Source organism: Arvicanthis niloticus, chromosome 1, assembly GCF_011762505.2.
Source record: "Arvicanthis niloticus isolate mArvNil1 chromosome 1, mArvNil1.pat.X, whole genome shotgun sequence".
In the NCBI taxonomy this organism is placed as follows: domain Eukaryota; kingdom Metazoa; phylum Chordata; class Mammalia; order Rodentia; family Muridae; genus Arvicanthis; species Arvicanthis niloticus.
In genome coordinates this window covers 106,217,523-106,241,685 of record NC_047658.1, presented here as the reverse complement: position 1 = coordinate 106,241,685, position 24,163 = coordinate 106,217,523, and the positions used below count along the sequence as shown (strand labels likewise).

Below are 24,163 nucleotides of genomic sequence, written 5' to 3'. Positions count from 1 at the left end.
CACCTTTTGGCCCCTCAGAATTGGGAGCAGGGGTCCTGTGGGCAAGGAGCAGTGCCTCATGCATCCTCAGCTCACAAAGAGGAGGCAGAAGCAAGAGTCTTATCTCCATAAGGAGAATGCCCCACAGGGTGGGGACCCTCTACAATGTCTGGTACTTTGTCCACACCTCTTTGCTTGCAAATGTCTATTGCCATGACTTGCTGGTTTAGTATAAGGCTTCTGCTACTCTGTCAGTACTGGAACCTCACTGGGACTCTTATCAGATCTCCTGTTGTTTCCCTGTGTCATGGAGACCCTATAGTTTTGGATCTGTAGGACTGGCCCCTTTGTGTACTCCAGTAGTTCATTAATGGGGTAAATGTTGAGGTAGGCCAACTCATAGCCTGGATCTGAGCCTGAAAGGTTGCTGAGCTGGTCATCCCACCAGCTCTCCTACTCTCATGCTCTTTGCCAGCTAACCAGTAACCCGTTTCCAGGACCAGCTCTACCCTTCTGCCCAGGTGCAGGGCTGCTCTCCCAGGTGCTGCAGCCAGTGAGGGACAGGGACAGTTTTCTCACTCTTAAGACCCAAGGGTCAGCTCTCTTGCCTACCACAGATGACAAGAGATGTGGGAGGGGGAGATGGACATCTCTACCCCATTCACACCACCACCCAGCAGACCAGAGGCAAGGCTGGCTCTCCAACACCAACGCCCTCCAGCTGGCTCACCCACAACCCTCATATCTAGGGCTATCTCTACTGTACTGCAGCAGGTGAGGGGCAGGGCCAGCTCTCCTGCCTACTTAGGTGGTAAAGGTTATGGGGGATACCCACTTCTATACCAGATCTTCTGAGGTGAGAAACTCCAGCTTTAATCTGGGCCACACCTGCCGCAGCCTATATAAAGGACATGGAAGAAGAAAGCTTGGTCTCTGCCTGCTTGCTCTCACTCTCACTAGCAAGTCCGTTTCTTCACTGGCACTAGAGCTTACTTCTCTTGTGGACTAAACACCTACTGAATTCTTAGACCTTCTGTTGGTAGACAGCCATTGTTGGGCTAGATGGACCACAGCTAGATGGACCATTCTAATAAATTCCCTTTAGAGATAGATGATAGATAGATAGATAGATAGATAGATAGATAGATAGATAGATAGTCATTCTGTAAGTTCTGTTCCTCTAGAGAACCCTGACTAATATAGTTAACATCACATCTAACTAATATGGAATCTACACTGGATGTCCTTGTAGTACAAAGGTACCTGATTACTTCTCCCAAGCTCAGGAATCAGCCTGTATGGTCCTATACTCACTGAACTCCCAATACCATGACAGTTCATGTATGGAGCACAGTGTGGGTCCCTCTACAGGCAAGCACGGTTCTGTAAGGCCAGGCCTACACCTGTCTTAAGGTCCAGTATGCATAGGCTCACAGAACGCAGAGTTGTCTACAGCACTGAGTAGTGTGCTTCACAGGGAGAAACAGCCATCCTGTGATCACCCACCCCCTTCCCAAAAGTTCTTTCAGAGCGGCAGCAAGCCTACCTACAGTCACTTCGCCTAGAATTACCCAGTGGGCAACAGCTTCACTGCCATTGCAAATGAAAAGCATTTGTGAATTTAGGACCAGAAATTATTTTCTCCTCAGTTTTCAAATTTGTGTAAATTAAGGTGCATTTGTACACTGTTCATCCTGAATAAACAAATGCATATATTGTTTTAAAAATTAAATTTCCATAATAAAGTACAGATTTAAACATCAATTACTAATTAAATACACAATAAAATGAGCATTTTCTTCTATAACAAATGTTGGTAATAACTGCAATTAGGATTCTAGCTAGATGTGAGACTTTACCTGAGTTCCAGGTGAATCCCAAGAAATATAACAGTTAACATTTGTATAACCCAACAGTTTGGTAAAATGTTTACAGAAAACATATTGCCTCTCAGGTATTCATCAATACAACTATGACCACTCAGATCTCATTTCCAACACTGTGACAGAATGGCAAGGTGTAGCTACTACCCAGGGCTTACGCTCCCAGTGTATAAGCTCAGTATAACCTCAGTTAATCCATATCTTTGGTCTAGACTGGGACACATCTCTGCCCTCCCAAGGGCCAGGAAGCCCTACTTAGCTACTTCAAAAGACAGTTCTCCTTCAGCATCCTATACACCCTTCAGTGACCTGAAAGGAGGTCTGCACAGCAAAGCTTTCCCTTCAACCAAGAGGAAAAGAACCCCAAACTTCCTCAGATAGTTAGGAGCCTGAAGAAGGGACGAGAACTGGGATCCATGTTCCTGCTCCTGGACCAAGGTTCCATTGTTCTGACTACTTATTCCCTTTTATGGTTAAGCATGAACACGTGGGTAGTTGCTACATGGGGCTAGCCAACTTATGTGCCCCACCCTTCTCAGCAGACCATCAGGTGCCTTTCTGACAAGGAGACTCTTTAGTGGGGCCTCCCTGACTACCCTTTACATACAGCACACACAAATACATGCAAAGGAACTAACACATGCACATGGAAACACATACACACATTTGTATTTGTTGTACAGGGCAAATATCACTTAAAATTTTAAGTAGTAATCCTACTTACAATTGTATTTGTTGTGCAGGTCAAGGAAGGCCCACACAGACAGGTATAGAGGCAGGAGCCAGACCATAGTAAAGGCCTTAGAAGGCCCAGAAGCACCTACCTACAAAGCTGTCACCTGGCCACTGCAGATGGGAGGTGGGGCTCAACTCTGATGGGCCACTTCTAACAGGCCATATTCTTTCCTGACCACCTTCTGAAATCTTCACTTATGAACTCCTCTAGCCAACAGGAATGGCAAGAATCTCATATCCCTGAGGTGGTGGTACCCAGGCCCTCACAGGGATTTTCTCTCTTAAGAGGGGCCATGGCCACAGAAAGGGAACCCACACAGGTCCAGGAAAGCAGCACAGCGCTCACCTCGTGCTCAGTCCCCTGTTAATAGGGTTCCTTGAGCCAGCAGATGGATTGCGAATCCAGGCAGCTTCATCTACTGAGAGAGCATAAATCGCAACGGAGAAAAGAGAGGCTGTGGGAGGTTATCACCAAGCAGCCCCACTGAGGAAGGCCTGCTTGGAGCATTAGTGGAATTAATTCATCTTTCATGGGCACATGCAGCAGGGCCTGTGATCTATGGTAACAACCAATTTCTCACCACGGCCAAGAAGAAAAAAATGACTCAGTCCGATCGACTACACAAATCTGCTTTTTAAAAATGGCCTGGCGTTATCTGGAGTGTTGCTCCCAGAGGCATCATTTGAAATTCATACTGAGCCAGAAGCACCCATAAATCAGCAGAGAAAGTTTTGTTAGTTTTAGAAGCAGAGGGCCGTCATTATTTGGAATTGCATTATGCCTCCATCACAGTAATTACATTTAGATTATCCTTAAGTGATGGCAATAAAAGAAAGAGAGATCAGTCTTCAACTAATTCTCTCCCCTAAATGTGCTGGGTGCAATGACGGCCTGGCAGAAAGCATTAAGGGGCAAGCCCGGGCGGGGATACTGAGGCTGTGGACAGAGCTATTGCTGGTGACTTCTGCACTGGAGCCCCAGGCCCTAATGGAATACAGCATGCTCTGAGAGGTTCTATGAATTACGAAGCACCACAGAACTGACAGAGAACGTTGGATTTTGTGGCTTTAAAATGAGATTTTTGTTGTTGTTAATTACTGTGGTATTATGGCTCCCCAGTTGAGCACTCATGCTCCTCAAAGGCCCAGAAGCCAGCAATCACAGAGGTCTGTGGGCCAGCTGATGGGGTTCCAGTTCTAGAATTCAGGGAGTGGTGTGAGAATAAGGCAACAGGGAGGCCGCACATGGCTGTGGGGGATGAAGGCCGAACCCTGGGTTCCTTTGGGATCACCACGTCTGCTGGTATATGTAGAGGTGTGGTAGACACACAGTGCAACTGTAGCCATAGGAATTAAAACACAGAGCATAGTGCAGGGCTCATCATAGCAGCAGGCATATTTGGGGCTTTTAGAGAGAGGGCAGACACTGTCCTCAGGAGTCAATACAGTCAGTTCAGTCACATCCGAGATACGGGGAGTGATTACAGTCATTGTTTCACTCACAGTGGATGGGGCCCACATGTCTGTCTCTTTGCCACATGTCTTTGGTATTGAGAGAGTTTAAAGACGTATTTAATAGAGGGTAAAAAAAATACCTGGTGGGAAGCTGCCTTCAACAATAACTCCCTAGGGAGCTGGTACATGCACCATGCTTGTCTATGCCCAATACTACTCTTCAGTGCACTCATCCTGCCCTGCAAGGGGGCATCTCAAGCCAGAGCACAGGGCATGGGCTGTACTACCTCAGCCAGCCTAGCTTCCAGGCCCACCCTAAACTGCTCCAGTACCAACCATTTCTACCTAGGTCCTTTTTTGAACGAGAAATGTCATGGTCAGTGTGAACCCCAAAGATACCTCTGGGGTAACTGGGATCAGTCCTAAGCAAGCAGAGGCTCAGACTCAGCAGTAACTAGACTCTCAAGTTAACTTGTTGGCACATAGCTTTTCAATGGGAACAATATCCATAGGGTCCTTCTGTGAAAATCAGCAACATTCTGACTCAGTTGTCATTATATATAAACCACAGAAGGCTGGAACCTTCCTTGCCACCCTCCTCCACCCTTAAGAGCCTGTAGCAAAAAGGCCAAGAAACTGAGTCAGGGAAGACCTGAACTAAGAGAGAAAAGAAATTTGAGACATCCTTGGCCTGGGGACAATGGATGGGGAAGCTAAGCCACAGGCTGACAAGTGGTAGCCATGATCTTTTCAAGGCACAATTACAATGCAAGTTAATAAAGTTGGGACCTTGCTAAAAAAATAAAAAACAAAAACCTATCTCTGAGCAAGTTTCTACCTATGAAAGAGAACCACAGAATAGTCCTTGGGACTGGCTGGCCTGCCCCAACACCATGGAAAAGGTAGGACATGTGTGAGCTGCCAGTAGCCATCAGGGACCAATTCTTGTTCTTCCTACCTCAGCACCTAAAACATTTCCAGCTAGGGCATCCAACACCTACTGTACCTTAACATATGATTCAGCAGGGCAAGATGGCCAGATCAAGCCTGAAGGAAGCTACCCAACTGAGTAGAGTCAAAAAAGCAGCCTTTGGCTTTTTAATTTCTAAACTCTTCTCAAGCAGGTACAACTACTAGCATGTATCATTAAGCTACCAGTTCTGTGTTAGCTGCTGTGTCTTCACTGGCTGTGGCAAGCAGAGGCCTCCTCCTGGGATTTGGCTTTCACTCCAGCAACCCCAAGGAGGTGAAAGCCTATCATGAATAGTGCCTGCATATCATGGCACATAAGAAATCGCACATCAAGGCACACAGCAACTCCTAGCCACTGTTATCAGCCCAAGGGAATGAAGACCTTTCCTTCTCTTTTGGGAATGGCTCTCCTGTCTCAAAGTGACATTTTTAGCATAGTGACAACAAAACCTGAGCTCTTACATTCTCTGTGCCCTTATTCAGTGTAGGTCAGATCACCCCAAACTCCTGCAGCATGACAGCTGACTGTAACTGCTGACTATGGAGGACAGTCCAAACCTACATGGTCTCTGACTCACTCATTCTGATAATCAGTGTGCTGATGAGGAGGCACCAGTCCTCACACACCTCAGGAAAGTAGTCCTGTGGGAACTTCTCCTTCTCCAGCATGGGTGTGCTCTCCAAAGTGTCCGAATAGATCTCCTTGCCAGTGACTTTTTTATACTTCTTAGCTGGAAAAGACAGAAAGAATGATGTGAATCAACACCATCAGTACACCCTAACCACTAGCCTCTTGCTACTGGGGATGTCATGCCCTACCACAACATCCCTGGGTCAGAAGGATGCCTCCAAGCAGGCAAGAGGCCAACTGCTGCTCCAGAGGTGCCTGTGGCTCATAAATTCTTGTTCCATGACCTGGAACCTGACACTCTACTTCATTATCCCCTAAGAGCTCCAGCCTGCAGATTTACAGGGGCTAATTGGCACCCTCTTTGAAGCCGTGAATATATTTAAGAGGGCTGTGGAATTGCCATTCACTCAGACCTTCACATGAATTTATTTAACAACATTGATTTCCTCTTCACACACGAACGGCATCACTCATATCCCAGGGAACAGTTTTTATGTGAGATGTAGACAGAGACACTGGGCAGGCATTCTTCAGACCTGCCCTGCTAGCTGCTACCCTAACCCTCCTGTACTGACAGAACTGTGGCAGGCCCTATTCGGAGTCCTTCCATAGGCAGGCCTGAGGGAGGCCCTTTTTATGCACAAGTATCCCACGTCCTCACTGACACACAAGAAGCATGCGAATGTATTTCTCAGAGTACTCACAGGCAGGACAAGAGAAGTCCTGGCCCTTCAAGGTGCCAGAAGGTTCAGACAACATTTGGCCTCCAAGACCAGGTCATAGCCCAGACAGTCTTGTTCCCTAGTTACCTGCCGCACACCCCAAGATCCCAAGTTGAAAACAGAAGCAATTGGGTTCTTGGAGACTAGCCTTAGCCTGGTGGCTACCCAGACATTAATATATCCTTTAAATCTAGGAGCAGCAGGACGTTCCTGTCTGGGGTGCTTTCCATACTATCCATCTACGGTACAGAAAAGGAGGGCCACAAGAGCTGGCTGGGAGATGTAACTCCAGACATGGGTGGAGGCTGAATCCAGGGAAAAACAAAGTTTCCATTCTAAGGAGACAGCTAGGGCTAGAGATTGCCACTCGGGTCTGTGATCTTGTGTGGGTTGTGCTGATGGCGCATGATGAATATAACAGGGACATGAAAGCCCATGGGAGCTGTCCTGGGACTGGGACAACTCTGAGCTGTGTCATGGCCCTCCTATTCTATTCCCCAGATTCTTGTAGATACTAGATAGAGGATATGAGTGTGCTGGGCTTTGAAGCCACCACCACCTTCACTACAAAGGACAACGTTGTCCCTCTCACTCAGAGAAAAGGCCTTAGCAGAACAAGAAGGCAGCACCTGGGGTGAGTAGGCAGGGTAAGACAGGTCTCAGGTGAGCCCTGTAGTAGAGGACAAGTGCACTTGCCCTGGTAACACTTGCTGCAGATGCCCCAATCCCACAGGAGGGAATTTGTCACACATAGTAGTAGCCAGTCATGCCAGGGTAGCTAAGTGTCTGGTGAAAGGGCATGGGGAAGTCTGAGTAGACACTTCCACCAGAGGCTGAAGGCCCTAACAGATACCTGTGAGGTACCCACATAGGTAAGTTTCCCCACAGGCTTGTCAGTGGGTTGCTTGATGGCCCTCACCAGACCTACGAAGTTCAAGTGCCCAATCCTTACCCCTTGTTATCACACCCATTCCCTCAGTGTGCCTTGTGCTCTTGAGATAAAAGAGCAATGGCAGGGAATCACTTAGACAGGAAAGACCCTAGGCAAGGGACAAGAAAGGACACCCACAATACTCTCAGATACCCGGTCACATGGCTATTCCTGTGGAAAGACCTGTTTAATTGCTGTCTTCTAAACTTCTATCAGCTGACAATCAGAGTAGCCAGCTGTAAGATGCCACACACCAGTGAGAGAAGACATTGTTCTCTGCTCACTATGGGCTCCTCAGCAATTCTGGCTGCACTGCAACACTTTTCCTGGGAGCCTGGTCTCTCAGCTGAAGACAAACGCTGAGCAGTAACACCTCATGCATACACAAAGGGCTGTGCTATGGGAAAGCAGGTCTACATGTAAACATGGGTGAGAAGCCATTTTGCCTAGAAGGAATCCAGGAGCTGTCATATTGCCTGAGGATGAGGAAGAAACTGGGGTGAAAGTGCACATCTTTAAAAGGTCATTTCAGAGCCAGCAGAGAGCCATCCCATACGTGTATATGTGCATGTTGGCGTAGACTGTGATACCCACTGAAGTCCAGTGTCCTTCAGGCTTTGCTTTTTGTGCTGCAGTGTTATAGATTCTGACCAATGCAGACAAATGTCATGTACTCACTGCTACAGAATCACATGCAACAGTGTTTCTGTCTAAAAGGTCCTCTGTACCCTCACACAACACTTCACTCCACCTAGCCATGCTCTCAATGTCTCTAGAGTTCTGCCATTTCCAGACAGTCACAGCTGGAATCCTTCAGTGCACAGCCCCTACACCAGCATCTTTCACCTGCTTACCTCTTGGTGGCTGACCAGCACTCCTCGGTAATGACACACCATTCATTTTTCTAGTTTCTCATTGACTCTGATGCATGCTGGAGGGGGTTTGTAGCTGATTTTCTTGTCCAGTGGAGGATAGAGATTCCTAGTTTGCTGAAAGTATTTGCTGAATTCTGTCATATGCTTTTTCTGTATCTATTGACCCAGTCATAAAGTTTGTGAGCAATTCTATTGGCTGCTTTTGGAATGTGAAGTTAATTGCATGTCTAGCATAAACACCAACTGCTCCTAGTGTATAACTCTTCTTACACATTGCTACCATCTTCTTGAGACCGTCTGCATTCTATTTTCATGAAGTAGTCTGTCGTTCTCCCCTTTTCCAATGCCTCTGTCTGGTTTCGGTATTCAAGCAGTGCTGGCCTTCCAGGGCAGGTCCAGTTACTCTCTCCTTGGCTTGGACCTGGGAACTTTGTAGAGAAGACTGTAGTTTCCCTCAGTAGATTCGCCGCCAGTGAGCCTCCCAGGCCTGGCAGGTTTTTTCAGGTTTACCACTGAGTTAACTTCATTCACAGTGTAAGTATTTTCAGCTGCAAAGCCCTTGCACAAGTATTCAGACCGTGATGTCTCTACAACTGCTCTATCATATTATTAAACTTGTAGGCACAGACTTGTTATAATATTTTGTTATTACCTGTTATCAATAGTGGTAGTGGTTCCTTACTTCTGAGTGGTCTCTTACTCATTTCTGCTATCAATACTCTGTCTTTCTTCTTTTTTGTTCTTGGTTCATAGGGCTAACAGTTTATCAATTTAATAGGTCTTTTCTAAGAATCAATTCTCTCTGATCACCTGTATGTAATACCATTCATTTTGCCTCCAATCTGTATTTCTTTTCTTTTTTTCCATTTATGGTGAATTTTATTTCCTACTCTCTGGCATCTCAGTCCTGGGTTCACTTACCACACTTGCTTTTTAATTGCCAATACAATTGCTCCAGATTTCTGTCATATTTGAGTCTGTGTCAGAGACTTGGTTCATCTCCTTAGCCTGACTTTTATGTTGCTGAGGGCAGAACATGAACCACTGGATCAAAGCAGGAGAGAGACTTTCAGTTGGGCTGAAGCTGAGGATGGGAGGCCTTCTCATGACAACAGACTAGAGGGTCCTGGGGAGGCCAGACCAAGGGATAGGCTGTAAGAACAGATTGTGGAAGCCAGCATGAAGTCTTACCTTTAAAGTCAAACTGGTAGATGTTTTTTAAGGATTCGTGAAGAAAATAAAAGCTTCCTAGTGCCTGTAGGAGGAAAGACAAACACAGGGTCAGAGCAGTAGGGCTTGTCTATTACGTGAGGTTCCCAGCCACAAAAGAAGCTTCTGCAAGGACAGCAGAGGAGACAAACTGTCACTCAGTCCCAGCACTGAGGCAGAGGGGCTGCAGGCAGGCCAGCACCCACCAGCACCTAACACCCAACACCCAACACAGTGCAGAAGTGAACTAGTCAGCTCGGGGCAGTATTATCCAACTACCAAGCAGACAGCTCAGGAGTCTCCTCACAGTGTTGCTGTCCCAAGCTGCAACATTCCAGGCTGCATACATTTTCATGTTATCCCAGGAGATCCAGGCTCATCTTCCCAAGCTTCACTCATCTGATCCCACAGCTTAACACCCACTACCATCTACTCCACGACCACAGCACTGGCACAGATGGGATTTACTTTTATGAGAAATGGAGTCTGAAAACAAATAGCTCAATAATCACAGACCAAAGTATAGAAGTTAGTCAATTCCCACCATAAATGTCCCCACAGGACCAATCTGGGACTCCAACTAGAGAACTCACACAGTAAAGTTTGGTCCCACTCAGTGCCTACATCTGGTCCCCTAACTCAGGGCCCACATAAAGATGGATCTGGTTCCCAGATCATTGTCTACACAGAGCTGGTCTGACCCCCAACTTAGTGTTCACACAGGAACAGTCTGCTTCCCCCTGGCCAGAATACCCCTAAGGTCTAAGGTTTGTCCCCCAGCTCAGGGTTTACAAAGGAACAGATCTGGTCACCCAGCCCAATGTCCACAAAAGAATGGTTTTGGTCCTTCTTCCTCAGCATCCACATAGGAATAGCCAGGTCTACACATGCCACTGGACCTCAAGGACAGTCAAGTGGAAGGCCAAGGCCAAGTCTGCTAGCAGCTCAGATGGCCTTTTTGGCCTTTCAAAGGTAAAGCTCTAATTCTTTTGTAATACTGCTTGGTGTAAATTTTCCCCCTGGAAAATTTCCTCAACAAAACTCTGACTACCAATGCAGGAAACTCCACTCAAGGCTTGCATTTGAGCTGCCTGGTGTATGGGTTTACTCATATGACATCCCCATAAAACTGGACCCCATCTGGTATATGAGTATGTGGAATTCTACCTGCTTCCTGAAATCATACTGGCTACTCCACAGCGAGGGGGGACAGGGCTTCATCTCACTCTTTATTTATGGCATCCTCTGTCCTCCTCAATCCCCAGAGACCTAGTGATCATCCTCCAGCCCTCTGCTTTCCCATACAGCTCACTCCATGCTTTCAGGGTCCCCTGAAGTCCTGTGGCTCTTCTCTTTACTCCTCCTCCTGTCTACCCACATCCTGCCAGACACCCCTTCACGAGGTGCTCTGTTCATCACATGGACCCTTGCCTCTAGAAGATTCCAGAACTCCTGGCTCATGTCCTCTGTCCCCATTTGTACTGTGGCAGGAAGATGCTTCTGCTCTGTGGGTGGTCCAGCCAGACCCACTGAGTCCCATGTTCCTCTACTCAAACATGAATAAGTGAGGCACCTTCGCATCAGAACCTGGAAGGAATCTTCTTGAGGCTGCATCAGTAGAAAAGAACATGGTTCATTATAGATGCAGGGATTGAGCCTCCACTATGGACCAGAAGAGAAAACTGGAGGCCTGAGTCCAGCATGAACCTAACACCTGCCCACATGATTCACAGCCTTGTGTAGGATGCCTCTCTATCTGCCCCAGGTGAAGAAAGACTAGAGAGCATAATGAAAACCACTCTGAACACTAAGCCTTGCCTCCTACATGAGAATGCTGGCATGATATTGTGAGTTTATGACAAAATGGAAATTAACTGCAATGAATATATAAAACTGCAGTTCTTAGAATCAGAAACTCCACTATTAGCTCTAATGAATACACAAAGTCAAAGTTCAAACCAACTTTCCAGGGTTCTCACCACTGTATCAATGTAGCCAGAACTCCATCCATCACAGGGCACTGGGTCTGTGTGATGGTGTACTGTGGGCTGCCAGAAGGCCCATAAGCACAGAGTGTGTTGATAGTATGACTTTCACATCTTAGAGTATTGACTCCTTGCCTCTTCTGCTATAAACAATTAAAATACATTTTATATATTTATAAATCTGTCACCAGCACTTACTAACTTTCTGCTAATGAGCAGCAGCCATCCTCTACTGTGTTTCTGCCACTGCTATGAGTGTTGAGCAAGAGCCCTGATATCACTGAAGGCCAGGGCAGCAAACTTAGAACTCCTGACAAGCTCAGTGTTGGGATGCTAAGGTTGGCCTAGAGTCCAGATGCCCAGCTAAGTGGGTACATGACAGGGAGTGTGCACAGGAGATCTGGTTGGTCAAGTGTACCTACTTGTCAGCCCCCATCAGCCACGATGGCAGTGTTGTCAAACACACTTTCAATTTCAATGGGAGTATAGCCATCCACAGACATACAACCTCAAGGGGAGTGCAGCCAACCAGATACACTCTAGCCACAGGAGTATAGCAATTCACAGACACAATCCAGTCTCAGAGAGTGCAGCCAACTATGTATCTCCATTTGTTGAATGTTAACAATGGAAGGCCCAACTTGCATAGTCATGAGAGTCAGGACAACTGTTGCCATCTACTGTTTACAAGGTCAATGCACAGCAAAGAAGCAATGTGCTTTGGTGTATTCCTGATATGGTCATCTACAAGCCTGGGTGTCTCCTAGTCTAGAGGAGGCCACCCAGAAGAGACATTAAACTATTAACTAGAAACACCTCTATCACTGTGTATTCTCAAATAAATGTGACAAACAAAGTGGTTTGGACAATCTATCATTTCTGCTGGGATGTCAGCAGCAAAGAGCACACCATTAACTTAGGCTCCTGTGTGTGGCTCACTCTTCCAGGAAATGGCTTAGTCCTAAACTCAAGCCATATGGACCCATCAACAGAGATATTCAACAGTGCCATTTGCCTCGCAGATCCTATGAATGAGATCACACAAGCATCTCTTACATGTGATCCTAAGGTGGGAACAGCTTGCTTTAGCTGTGGCCAGATGCCCCGTGAAAAATGATAAACACAGCACTGAAAGCACTCAGCGTGCATCTGGGGAGGCTTCCCAGGTGCCAGTACTGTGACCACTGCTGGGATAGATGAGCATAGGACAATGAGGCCATAGCAGAAAGACCAGGGGCCTCTCTACATAGGCCAACTGTATTCATTAAAGCCAATACAGAATTGGGCAAGCAGCATCTCACTTAAGACTGTACCATACTGTTTCTATGGATAAAGTGTCTCCAGCTCCAGGTTTTTGCTTTTTAAAATAAAACCAATCTATGAACAGAAAAAAAGACTTTGTAAGATATAACCATGAGGCCCATAACCATAGGTGTTCCAAGTGAGAATTGACAGAATAATAGACCATGAGTAGGTTGAACCACTTATACCTCACCTACTCCTCCCCAGGAGTAGACTAAATACATACCTCCCTTACACTTGGCAGATAGATACCTCACCCCAAGGGAAGGAGGTGGCCTCACCCCACTATGCAGCCATTAAGGGTACACAGTCTCTCAAGATCAACCCCTGATAGAGGCTGAGGCATTGCCATTTCCATATTGTGTATGAATATGCCTGTCTTGCATTCTGGGTATAACCCAACTTGGTCTTAGCATGTTTTCCTATCTGGTGGAATTCTGCTCGCTAATACTGTGTTTAGTATTTTTGCTAAAAAAAATATACATAAATAAATTTAAAAAAAAAAAGGTTTGCTTCCAAATTTGTTTCTGTTCTCACCACCATAATATAACTCTATTCCAACTCTTCCATGGTGCTCAAATTGCAAATCAGACAGGCATTTCCCTCAGCAACACAGACACAGGCCTGTCCTCCTTCCTCCTTCTCTTCCTTTTTAAAGACAGTCTTTTCAGATAGTCCAGGCTTGCCTCCTGCATCAGCCTCCTTACTGATAGAATGATAGGTTTGCACTTTTATTGCTGAGTTCTAGGATATCACACTCTCTTCTCTGGAGTTTTCTTCTCTTCTTCCTCCTCCTTTCTGTCTTTCTCTTCTTCCTTCTAGGGTAGCCTTCACCCCATCATTGGTTGATAAGGTCACATACATTGCACTGGCCCTTTCTAGAAGGTCCTCTGGTGGCTGCACAATCCCCTTTGGTCTCCTAGAACCTGAATCTCTCCAATTCTAGATGTAGCTATCCCTCCTCTCCTCTTGCTGCCCTGGAAAGTATGGTGTTCCCTGACTCCTCCAGCATCCCCACTTTGCCACTCGTCTCAACACCTATCTCCACTTCATCTACAAATCAGACAGACCATAGACCCACTGTCTATTTCTAATTTCTATTCTCTGCAAATGCTAAACCATCAGCTCCAAATGGGTGCTGCCTCTGCCACTGCTATTGCCCCTCAGGTTCCTCTGCAGCCAGGAGTCCGCCGGCCTTCTCCAAGTACATACCCTCTGCCCTATGCGCTCACACAAATCAGCACACCTGTCACTCACAGGGCTCCAGCACTGCTGGCCATGAAGCATGGGCTAGCCAAGCTCTCTGCCACTGGGGTCATGACATGCCTTGTTTCTCCTCTTCCAGGTGATTCTCACAGGAGCCCCTGATATTCCAAGTCTCCATGGAAACACTATCTCCTCTGAACAGCATAGCTCAGCCCAGCATCCCATATCCCTTCAAAATGCTGCACCCCAGATGCCTGCTGACTTGTCTCCTTACAAGGGAGGCTCATTGAGGGCAGGAATGTGACAAGAGTCCCCCAAAACAGATTAGTTCCTGGAGGAAGTCCATCAGCACAGTACCGTTGGGGTACAGCTGGCTGAGCAGCTTTGTCTGGTATACTCAATTGTCTGCTTAAGTCTCAAAAATGACCCAAAGCACAGCTTCTGAGAAGCTAAGTGTGTTCACAAAAAGTACTTTTTTGACAATACCTCAAAGGTAAGCCCTGAGTGTACTGGCTTTAAAACAATTTAACAGATTGAGTAATAAATCAGAGCAAAGTTATTTTAACATTCATTAGATTATAAACAATAATAAATGAAACAAAGCTTTCGTTTCAATCAATGTAGAGCTTTATTGATCCTTCCCTGTATAATAAACTCACGAGCAGCCAATCTAATTGGATGAGGCAGCATTACTGCCTGTCTCCCTAGCATTACTTGGGGTGGGAACACGTGGGAAAGGCAGCATTTAGCATGTAGCTGTCACAGGGTGTCCTCCTTTGTAACCAGTACAAACTGAGAGCTGATGCATTTCAGCTTCTAGGGCTGGACAGGAGATGATGGCAAAAAGCTGCTCCCTCCCCACCCCTGACCCTCAGCACCAAGCCCCATCCAGGCTGGCCGTTGGCCCGAGAGATGCACACATAATTTCATTCCATCTCCCATCCAACAGCCGACATTAGAAGTTAATTAAATTGGTTGTCCACTGTATTCATCCACTTACAAAGTTAATGATATTCTGTCCCTGAATTAAGGAGCATTTTATAAAGCGTGCACCATGGGAGCTGGCATGTTGTACATGGGGTGCTGAACCCTGTCACAGCTCCTGGTTGTTGCATCTCCAATTAGGCAGCCTGGGAAAGGCAGGGCCCTGTCTGCCAGGGCAAAGCACAAGTCATCCTGACAGCGAGGGTAAACACTACACACAACAGCCACTTAATATCTCACGTTGGACTACAATAAATTCCACCAGATTAGTACGCCTGTTAACATTTCACATTACCATAGTGTAGAACAGCCAAAACAAAACAAGACAGTCTTGAAGGCAGGCTGTGGGAGGGGTACATACCCTGAAGGTGTGGACAATGATGGGCAGGGTAAATAAGACTAGGTTCCTACTAAGATGAGACATCTGGGTGGTGTATGGTTTTGTGCGTTGGGGGGGGGGGGGTGAGTACTGGTTTGTTTTTATTTTCAACTTGATACAATTAGAGCCAACTAGGAAGAAGAAACCTTAACTGAAGAACTGTCTTAATCAGACTGGCCTGTAGGCATGTCTGTGGGAGCGTTTTTTTCTTGCTTGTTAATTGATGCAGGAGGGACAAGTCCACTGTGGGCAGCACCATCCCTAGGCAGGTGGTCCTAAGCTGTATATGAAAGGAACATGAATAGGAGCCTGGAGCAAGCTAGAAAGCCTGGCAGCCACAAGTGGGCACCACTAAACTTGGAACAGAGAGCAACATCCAAGCTGTCTTGTTAGGGTTACTATTGCTATGATGAAACACATAGCAACTTGGAGAGGAAAGGGTTTATTCAGCTTATGCTTCCACATCACTGTCATCACAGGAAGTCAGCACATGAACTCAAGCAGGACAGGCATCTGGAGGCAGGAAATGATGCAGAAGCCATGGAAGAGCACTGTTCACTGGCTTGCTTAGCCTGCTTTCTTATAAAACCCAGGACCACCAGCCCAGAGATGACATCACCCACAACAAGTTGTTCCTCCCCCACCATCAATTACTAATTAAGAAAATGCCCTACAGCAGGATCTTATAGTGGCATTTCCTCAGTTGAGGCTCTCTTCTCTCTGATGACTCTAGATTGTGTCAAGTTAACACAAAACTATCCAGAACAGTGGTCACAATGTAGGCCTGGGTAGTCATTGAGAGTGACCGTGTGGACAGTGCTGTCCTAAAACGATGAACCCACCAACAGGAACTAGGGGTGGAGGAGAGAGCAGGGATGAAAGCTCAGTCCCATAAGTTTCAGGCAGGAAAGAGAACTGCTAGTCGGTGGAACAAGGGGTGGTAAGTGATAAGTAGGGGGCACAAAGCAGCCAACAGGAACAAGAAGTGATCAGAGGAGACAATGGGTGGCCACAGAGAAGAAGCCAAGGACAGGTTGCAATCTAGGGGTGAGCCAGGGAGTGAGCACAGGTGCACAATGTGACCACCATGGTAAGAGCACTGGAGACAAAGCATATACCCCCTCTATATGAAAGCCAGAAGTGATGCAGGCAGCCAAATCCACACAGTCAGTCTGAATTCTGAATCATTGGGCTGTGCATGGCTTAACTGTCTCTTCACGCTCCCTTTGAGATGTTGGAGGGGCTGGACAACTGAAGTCAGAAAAACAAATAGTAAAAGGAGAGCAGGGAGGACGAGTCCTTCGCTATGTCCTGCAGCTGAGCCTGGACAGTGCTCCCCAGGACAGGCCCTCCACTACACTATGTCCTGCAGCTGAGTATGAACAGTGCTCCCCAAATGGGCCATTTAGAGCTTGACTGAAGATATCAAGTGAGCACTAAAAAAGTACAAAGTACCACAGCAGAACTGGACACTGTCTGCACAGTCAGCAGGCATCTGCTTGGAGCCATGCAGTCACCTGCTTGCCCCAATTTCGTGTTATCCTGGGTGGCTGATGACCACAGATGGGAAAAGCAAGTCCTGTTGTTGGTTTCACTGTGGAAAGAGATATGAGGACAGGAGAGTGCAGTCTTACAGAATTCATGTAGCATGCTGTGCCCATTACATGCGTCTGCCGTGATGAGAAAGGATGCCAACCCTGAGGCTTTCTACATAGTTCATGAAGACATCATTAGGTGAGGATGGGGCTTCCCGTACAGGCATTTAGACCTTCACTGGCATCCTTGAGGTATCTTCTCAAACTTAAAGGCTATGTAAACTAGATGCTTTTTTTTTTTTTTTGGATAACATATACTTTGCAGACTGAGTTTTGATAATAATATAAAAACCAATTTAAAATAACATCTAGTTTTAATTATTAAATTTATTAAGTTATTTTTTTCTATATCTGAATGGTTTCAGAAGTCAATCAATAAACTTTCATGGTAATTAAATTACACAATGAGTTTACATCACTGTAACAACCCTGACTTCTCTTTTGGCTTCTAAAAATCATTAGCTTTTCGATTACAATCCCAGTTATGTGCATTATGGATATAGGATAATTAAAGCATAATGCACTTTAAGAGAGACCAGCACCAAGCAAGACTTGTTTACAAAATACCTCCTGCCATTAGCAGGACAAGTGCAGGACACAGAAAACACTGCAGGAAGGCTTTAATTGATTTTTGAATTTCAATTATATTGGAAAACCGCCTTCTACTTCTGTTTCAACTCATTTAACTTAGTTCCGAGCCTGAGGAAAAGCTACTGTTGTGCGATTCTTCCAAGGGTGTAGTGAGTGAGCTCTGGGTCCTGATGGCCACACTCCAGGTCTGACATTTCTTGGCTGTCACTCTTCTCAGGCTCCAAGGCCTTGAAATGAGGACGCACTTGCTCCTGCCCTTTGTGATGGGCCTTCTCCCTCATAGACGATCTGTCTTACATATCTGACACACACTTATACAGCCCCGTATTTCCCACCTCATCCCTCCACCCCCACCTTCTTCACTTGGGTGGCTGTCTGAAGAGCAACCTGTAACATTTACCATCTCTTCTGTGGGTCTGACGGCATAAGTCCTTTCTGATTCCGTATGAGTAAGATGCCCTTCTCACCTTAATTGTCCCCGCCCTTTGATTTTTGGGGGCAGAATCTTGCTATGTAGCACAGGTTGACCTGGATTATGGCCTGCACTATAGTCTAAGGGTTTCTATTGTGATAAAACACCATGATCATAAGCAACTTGGAGAGGAAAGGGCTTATTTCTCTTCCACTTCCACATCACAGTCCATTACTGAAGGAAGTCAGGACAGGAACTCTAGCAGGGTGGAACCTGGAGGCAGGAGCTGATTCAGAGACAATGAAAAAACACTGCTTGCTCTGTTTGCTCCTTATGGCAACTGTCTTTAACTCCAGTTCCAGCAACTTCTTCTAGTTTTTCAGGTACCAGATACACATGAGGTGTATATGCAGGTAAAACACACACACACACACACACACACACACACACACACACACACATACACACAAAACAAACAAATTTAAAAATGATCTCTCTATCCTTGCATTCTCTCTCCTCTCCTCTCTCTCGCGCGTGCTCTCTCTCTCTCTCTCTCTCTCTCTCTCTCTCTCTCTCTCTCTCTCTCTCTCTCACTTGTTTCCAGGGCTCCTCTTACACCAGACAACTCTGGGCCATGTGTACTCCATGATGTGTGCACCCTGAATGTGGCACGCTCCACATGGTATTTCCTTCTATCCTATTTGTACTTCACTGAGGATGTTTTCATCCCTGCAGTTCCCAGAAAATGCAAAGCACATGTAAAATCTGTTCGACTTTAAAGATCTGGAGTTGCTCCCACCCACTGAGCCCACTCTGCCCACCCAGGAAAGTGACAGTGGTGACAGAAGCAGAGTGGCAAGCCTGGTGGGTGAGCGAGATCATAACACAAGGCTCCCCGCCTGGTATCTACACACATACACACACACACACACACACACACACACACACACACACACAGTCTACAGGAGCCTGTCCTAAGCTCTGATGATCTAAATATGTGACAGGGCACCCCCTAGCTGACAGTTTCATTGGCTGGAATTACTCCAACCTATCCTGTTTCTGAGCATACAACACAGGCCCAGCGTGAGAACTCCTTGTGTAACCTGTGCTGGCCTCTTCTGGGTTTGGGACTCATCAAGCTATTGAAACTCTCCGTGTTTCCTTTCTACAACACAGGGGATGTGAGACCAGCACCTGATTCCTCATATTCCTGTGCTTATGGAACACCATGGGCTGGTATCATGAGCCAATAGGGCTCAGTGCTCCTGTCAGCAGTGTCACCTCTTCTGAACCTATTTCTCTGATACAGAAGGACACAGAAGGGTGAGTCCTCAGATGATGCCAGGATACAAAGGCCTGGCATGGAAAGCTGCTAGCTAGGGAGCTCCTCAGCCCCACAGCAGGGATGCACTCTCAGTGCTTTCTGTCCTCCTTCACCCCATGCCTACCCAGGCTCAAACCAGGACCTCTGCCCCAATCAGAAAGGAAGAACCAATGCCACCTCCAGAGCAAAAGGGGCCCTAGGGTACTTTGTCCCCTGCCTGGTACTGCAGGCAGAAGGACCTGGTGCTTTAACAAGGAGACCTTCACCTCTTTTTTGAGGCAAATCACGAAGAACTCTTACGGGAAAGATGTCCAAAACAAGCTATTGCCCACTAATGGCCTTGTTATAAATTAGACCTTACTGACAAAGACCAAGGGAAGGTGACACCCATCAAGCGGATCTGCTGTTTGCACTTTCCAGACTCAGCACCACTGTAAGCAGTGCCAAAATATCAGGGAAAAGCAGAGGAGTACAGGTCAAGGAAGAAGGGCAACCCCAGGGAAGCACCACTGCAGGGCCTCCTGGGAGGCCACTGAAGGTGGCCCTGGCCACTGAGTGGGGCAAACAAACACCCAACTGTGACTTTGCCTCAGGGTTGGAGCCCAATTGAGTCCTTTCTTACTGCCTGTCTTACAGGTGAGTGGTTACAGGCCTGGGGGAGAAGAAGGATGGCAGGTGACATACAGGATTCTGATGACAAAGAATGCCTGGGTTACAGTGGAAATTTTATTTCAGAAGGCTGGATATCTAAATTTTGGTGGAGGCATAGAGAAAGACACTTTTCTGGAAGAGAGTTGTGACAAGGGGAAGAAGTAGAGGTTGGAGAGGAGAAAGGGCTAAGGAAGGGCAAGACATGCAGAGCCAGAGAATCTGGAGGGATTGCAGGGCTGAGAGTGGGAATCCTTGCAATACAGCATGAGACAGAGCCAGAGGAAACGGCACCATAGGTGAGGAAGAGGTGAGCTATAGGTAACAAAATGGAGCTACCACAGAAGGACAGAATGTGGCTGAGCTCTGAATAGAATGGAAGCTGCCCAGGTGGAGTGGGCTGAGTTTCTGTCAGGCTAGGAACTGAAACACACAGTTGGCCCTCAATAACTACAATGGGTCTCTACAATCTAATGGGTCTCTCTAATCTAAAGTTAGGGTACAAACACAAAGAAGGCAAAGGAATAGGGAAAGAACATGGAAGATCCAGCTCTTCTAGAATTAAGCTCTAGGTCCCAACCACATTATATGAACCACACTGGCCTCCAGCTTGTAGGCAGCTATCTATCTATGCAGCCAGAGTGGAGAGGCATGCTTCATGGCTCAGTGCCTATGAGCCTTACCAGTCTGCTCTTATTAGTGGTATACAGTGCTCTGCAATGTGGGATACTGGTCATAACCGGTCAACTGAAAGAGAAGAGAACTAAGAAAAGGTTAACCCATTCATATCTAGCTGCTAGTCCCTCAGGGCTCTGAGGCTTATTGCTTTGGGTTTATACAATGAGACTTGGAACTCCCTCTCAGTCCCTGTTACTGTTAATAATTTTTAAGCAATACAGTGAAGAATATGTATGCAGCCCATGTTCCAGTTCAAAAAGGCCACAGTGGGGCCTAGTACACTGACACTATCAGTGGATCATTTGCCTGAAAATCTGCTGGCCAGTGCTACACATTACTTTATGCTCAGCAACCCAGTTTTGCCCTAGGTGACAATGGCCAAGGACTGAAAACAACACCCAGCAGCTGAGTTGTGCTCGGTGTACAGTGGCTGCCAGGAGTCATGTGGGTTCACAGAAGTTCTCATGAAAGGCCATAGAAATCAACAAACCACAAGTGCAAGCAAAAGGGGCTGCAACCACTAAGCTACATGACAAGCCCTTAACTTTTAAAGAGGGACGGTTTCCGGGAATGAGGAATCCTTCTAGCAACCCCACCTACGAGCAATAATGAATGAGATTGTTCCTGGTGCACTGGCAATAAGGACGTCTCCTAGAACCCCTGTGTGCACTAGCAGCAAGGAGGCTTCTGGCACCTGCTGTACACTTGCAGCAATGCGATCCAGCACCCGTACACACTCACAACCACGAGCCCCGCTGGCATCCGGTAAACTCTTGCAATGATGAACCCTTCTAACGTCCCATGAACACTTGTGCCCATCTTGAGGAGAAGCATCAGCACTCTTTCAGTTCCCTGATTATACTTTAATTAAATCTCCAGCCCATGGTTTTTAAAAAAAAGCCATTATGGATAGGGACCAAGAATTTCATCACTCCCTGGTGAGCAGAAAAATCAATCACTTAAGTTTTTATGATGTAACCTAAAAAAAGTAGACCTTTCTGAGGTTAAAAGATTTGATGGGTTCTCATTTTAGAAGAAATCTGTCAGAGGCTTCTGAGACAGAAATGCCTTCTTCCTTCTCGTAGTCTCTACCTATCAGCATCTAAATAGTTATAGCAACAAGTCTGCCTAAAAAAAAAAAAATTTAAAAACTGGGATGTGGGGCAAAGGGCTACCATCCATAGCACAGGTGTGACATCTCAGGCTATCTGTCTAAACACAGGGATGTGAGACTAAAGTCTGGGCTACCCTTGAAATGTCAACAGTAGTGTATGAAACACCCTTCCCCCACCTTCTCCCATATACCTTGCCCTCACCACTGGGCCACCTGCAAGGGCCTGCAGATGTGAGAACATTGGAAAACCGGGAGTCACTCTGTTGGATGCCAACTGGAAATAAGAAAAAAATAACAAACACTGATTTAAAAAAAGTTGCACCTGAAAGATCTCCACTCTAACTTATGCTCAGTGTACTTAGCAAAAGGTCAGAGCTCCGGAATCTGCTGGATAAATAAACGCCGGCAAGGCGGATGAATCACTGGAGAACTGGCGCATGGCAGCGAATGAATAACCTGCAAATGCGTCCCAAACCCCATTATTTCCCCTTTTCCAGGAGCCCAAGATTCATGTCCTCGCATGCCGCCAGTTCATTACTAAGAACTATCATCCCTCTTCCGGCGCACGCCAGGCAGTGTGCACAGCCCCTCGAGGACCCTTTAATGTTTAATTCCCCATCATCCGCTCCACTGAACAGCTTAATCTCTGCTTGTATGATCAATACTATATCAGTGTAAATTAAAATGACAATTTTAAAGTAATTAAGCCTGTTAATGCTCGATTCAAATGTCATTATTTGCACTGGGGATCGAGGAGAAATCACACCGTGTCTGAGGTGACAGGAAGACGCTTGAGCCTCCTCACCCTGCTGCATGGTGCCACTGGAGGCTTTAGCAAAGCGGATTAACTTCTGCCTCGCCCTGCCAGGGTGCCTATCCAATTTCTAAAGAGGATAACACAATTTGATGAATTTAATTCCAGTTACAAACTCAATTATTGTGATAATAGATGAAAACTGGGAGGAGACTCTAACAAGGCTACGTTTTACAAATACACTTACTTCCACAATGGGATACGGCAGCAAGGGCCTGATTTGATTTGTCCCCTCTCTTTTGAAAACCCTTTAAATAATTATGATGGTTGGAAGGACAGCCAACATTTATTAAAGAGACTTGCTCCAACCCAAAGGGCTGCGCTTAGACAATCTGGACCACATGCAAGCACTTGCTGTCCCAAGCTGTACAGCAGCATTTATAAGACAAGCTCTGTGTTAGCATTACATTGCTGGACTCATAAAGAGATACATAAAACTCGTCAGCCATGGACCAGAACTGCCTGTCCAATCCTGCTGCTCAGTTCCAGCTCAGGAACCAGCAGCCAGGCAGCTTCTTTCTGGGTAGACAATGGAGACATTAATACAAAGAAAATTAAGGGAAAAAAATTGCCACTCTGCTCTGATTCTCAGGCGCGAAGTGCACAGTGGGAGTGGGATGCCCCGAGCTCCCCACACCAGCACTTTTTCTGCCTGAGGACTGGGGATGCCTTAGGCACAGTGACCGTCAGTGGGCTTTACATTACATCAGCAATAAAAATTGACAACCAAACATTCATTTCAAGATGAAGAGCAAAGTGTAACAATTTCCGTTTGAGAGATATTTGCACATTGAACGGCCAATCTTTCAGGCTTACTGAGATAACTACAGGCCCTGTAGTTACTATAGACTCTGCTATAGAGTTGGATGGGAAGGACACATACTGAAACCATCTAAATTTCAAACATTCGGCAATAAGGAATGCATACAGGTAGCTTTCACATGCCCCTCCATCAAATGACTACATCATTTTCTTGACCCTGCATATAAAACCTTGAGTTCTACAAGTTCATGTTCCCCTCCAACAATCACTGGTAGAAATCAGTTTTAAGGTAAGTAAAAATGCAGACTATGTTCAGATGGGTCTCCTTTTCTGCTGCATATAACAACTTCCCAAAGTCCACAGACAAGAACTAGAGAAAAAGTTACCATCTGTGAGACCTTCTCATGCTGTGGAGACAGCTGGGTGGAAGCCAGACCTTCAGATATTTGGTTTAAAAAAATGTAATATGGGACCAAGAGAAAAAGTTACACAGGAAATTCCTTCAAATTGTACCACTACTTTGCCTCGTATAAAATGAGAAACTGGGCTAATGAGAAACTCCGTGGGTATCAGCACTGATGACCTGAGTTTGATCCCTGGACCCAAAGGATGGCAGGAGAGAACCAGCTCCAGAGACTTGTCTTCTAAGCTCCACATGCACACAGTCACCTACACACAGACAGACAGAGAGTCAGACACAAACACATACACACAGAGATTTTAAAAAGAAAAAAGTAAGATCTTCCCACAAAATGCAACAGACAAGAACATGGGGAAGCTGGCTTTGCTTTGGGGAGGGTATTTTCATGACTGTCAGAAGTGGCTCCCCATGTCCCAGTGGCTTTTATGGTGCACTGCAGTAACCCTGAGACATCTGGGATGATGCTTTCTGCTGATGGTGACCTGGCATTCCTCTGTAGTGTTTCTAAGAACAAGAAGCATCTGTAGAGGTGGGGCCTGGGCATATGAGGTTCCAA

The 24,163-nt window shown here is 46.3% G+C and overlaps 1 protein-coding gene across 2 annotated transcripts in view; it reads right to left on the bottom strand.

Moving 5' to 3' along the window:
* Nucleotides 1-24,163, bottom strand: part of Inpp5a (inositol polyphosphate-5-phosphatase A) — a 184,774-nt gene that overhangs the window by 57,976 nt on the left and 102,635 nt on the right. For both annotated transcript variants that reach the window (XM_076912658.1, XM_034512594.2), the window contains exons 5-6: nt 9,375-9,438; nt 5,652-5,755 (exon numbers count right to left, since the gene is read on the bottom strand). In XM_076912658.1, coding sequence (XP_076768773.1) covers nt 5,652-5,755; nt 9,375-9,438 — 168 coding nt within the window. The remainder of the gene's footprint in view (nt 1-5,651; nt 5,756-9,374; nt 9,439-24,163) is intronic.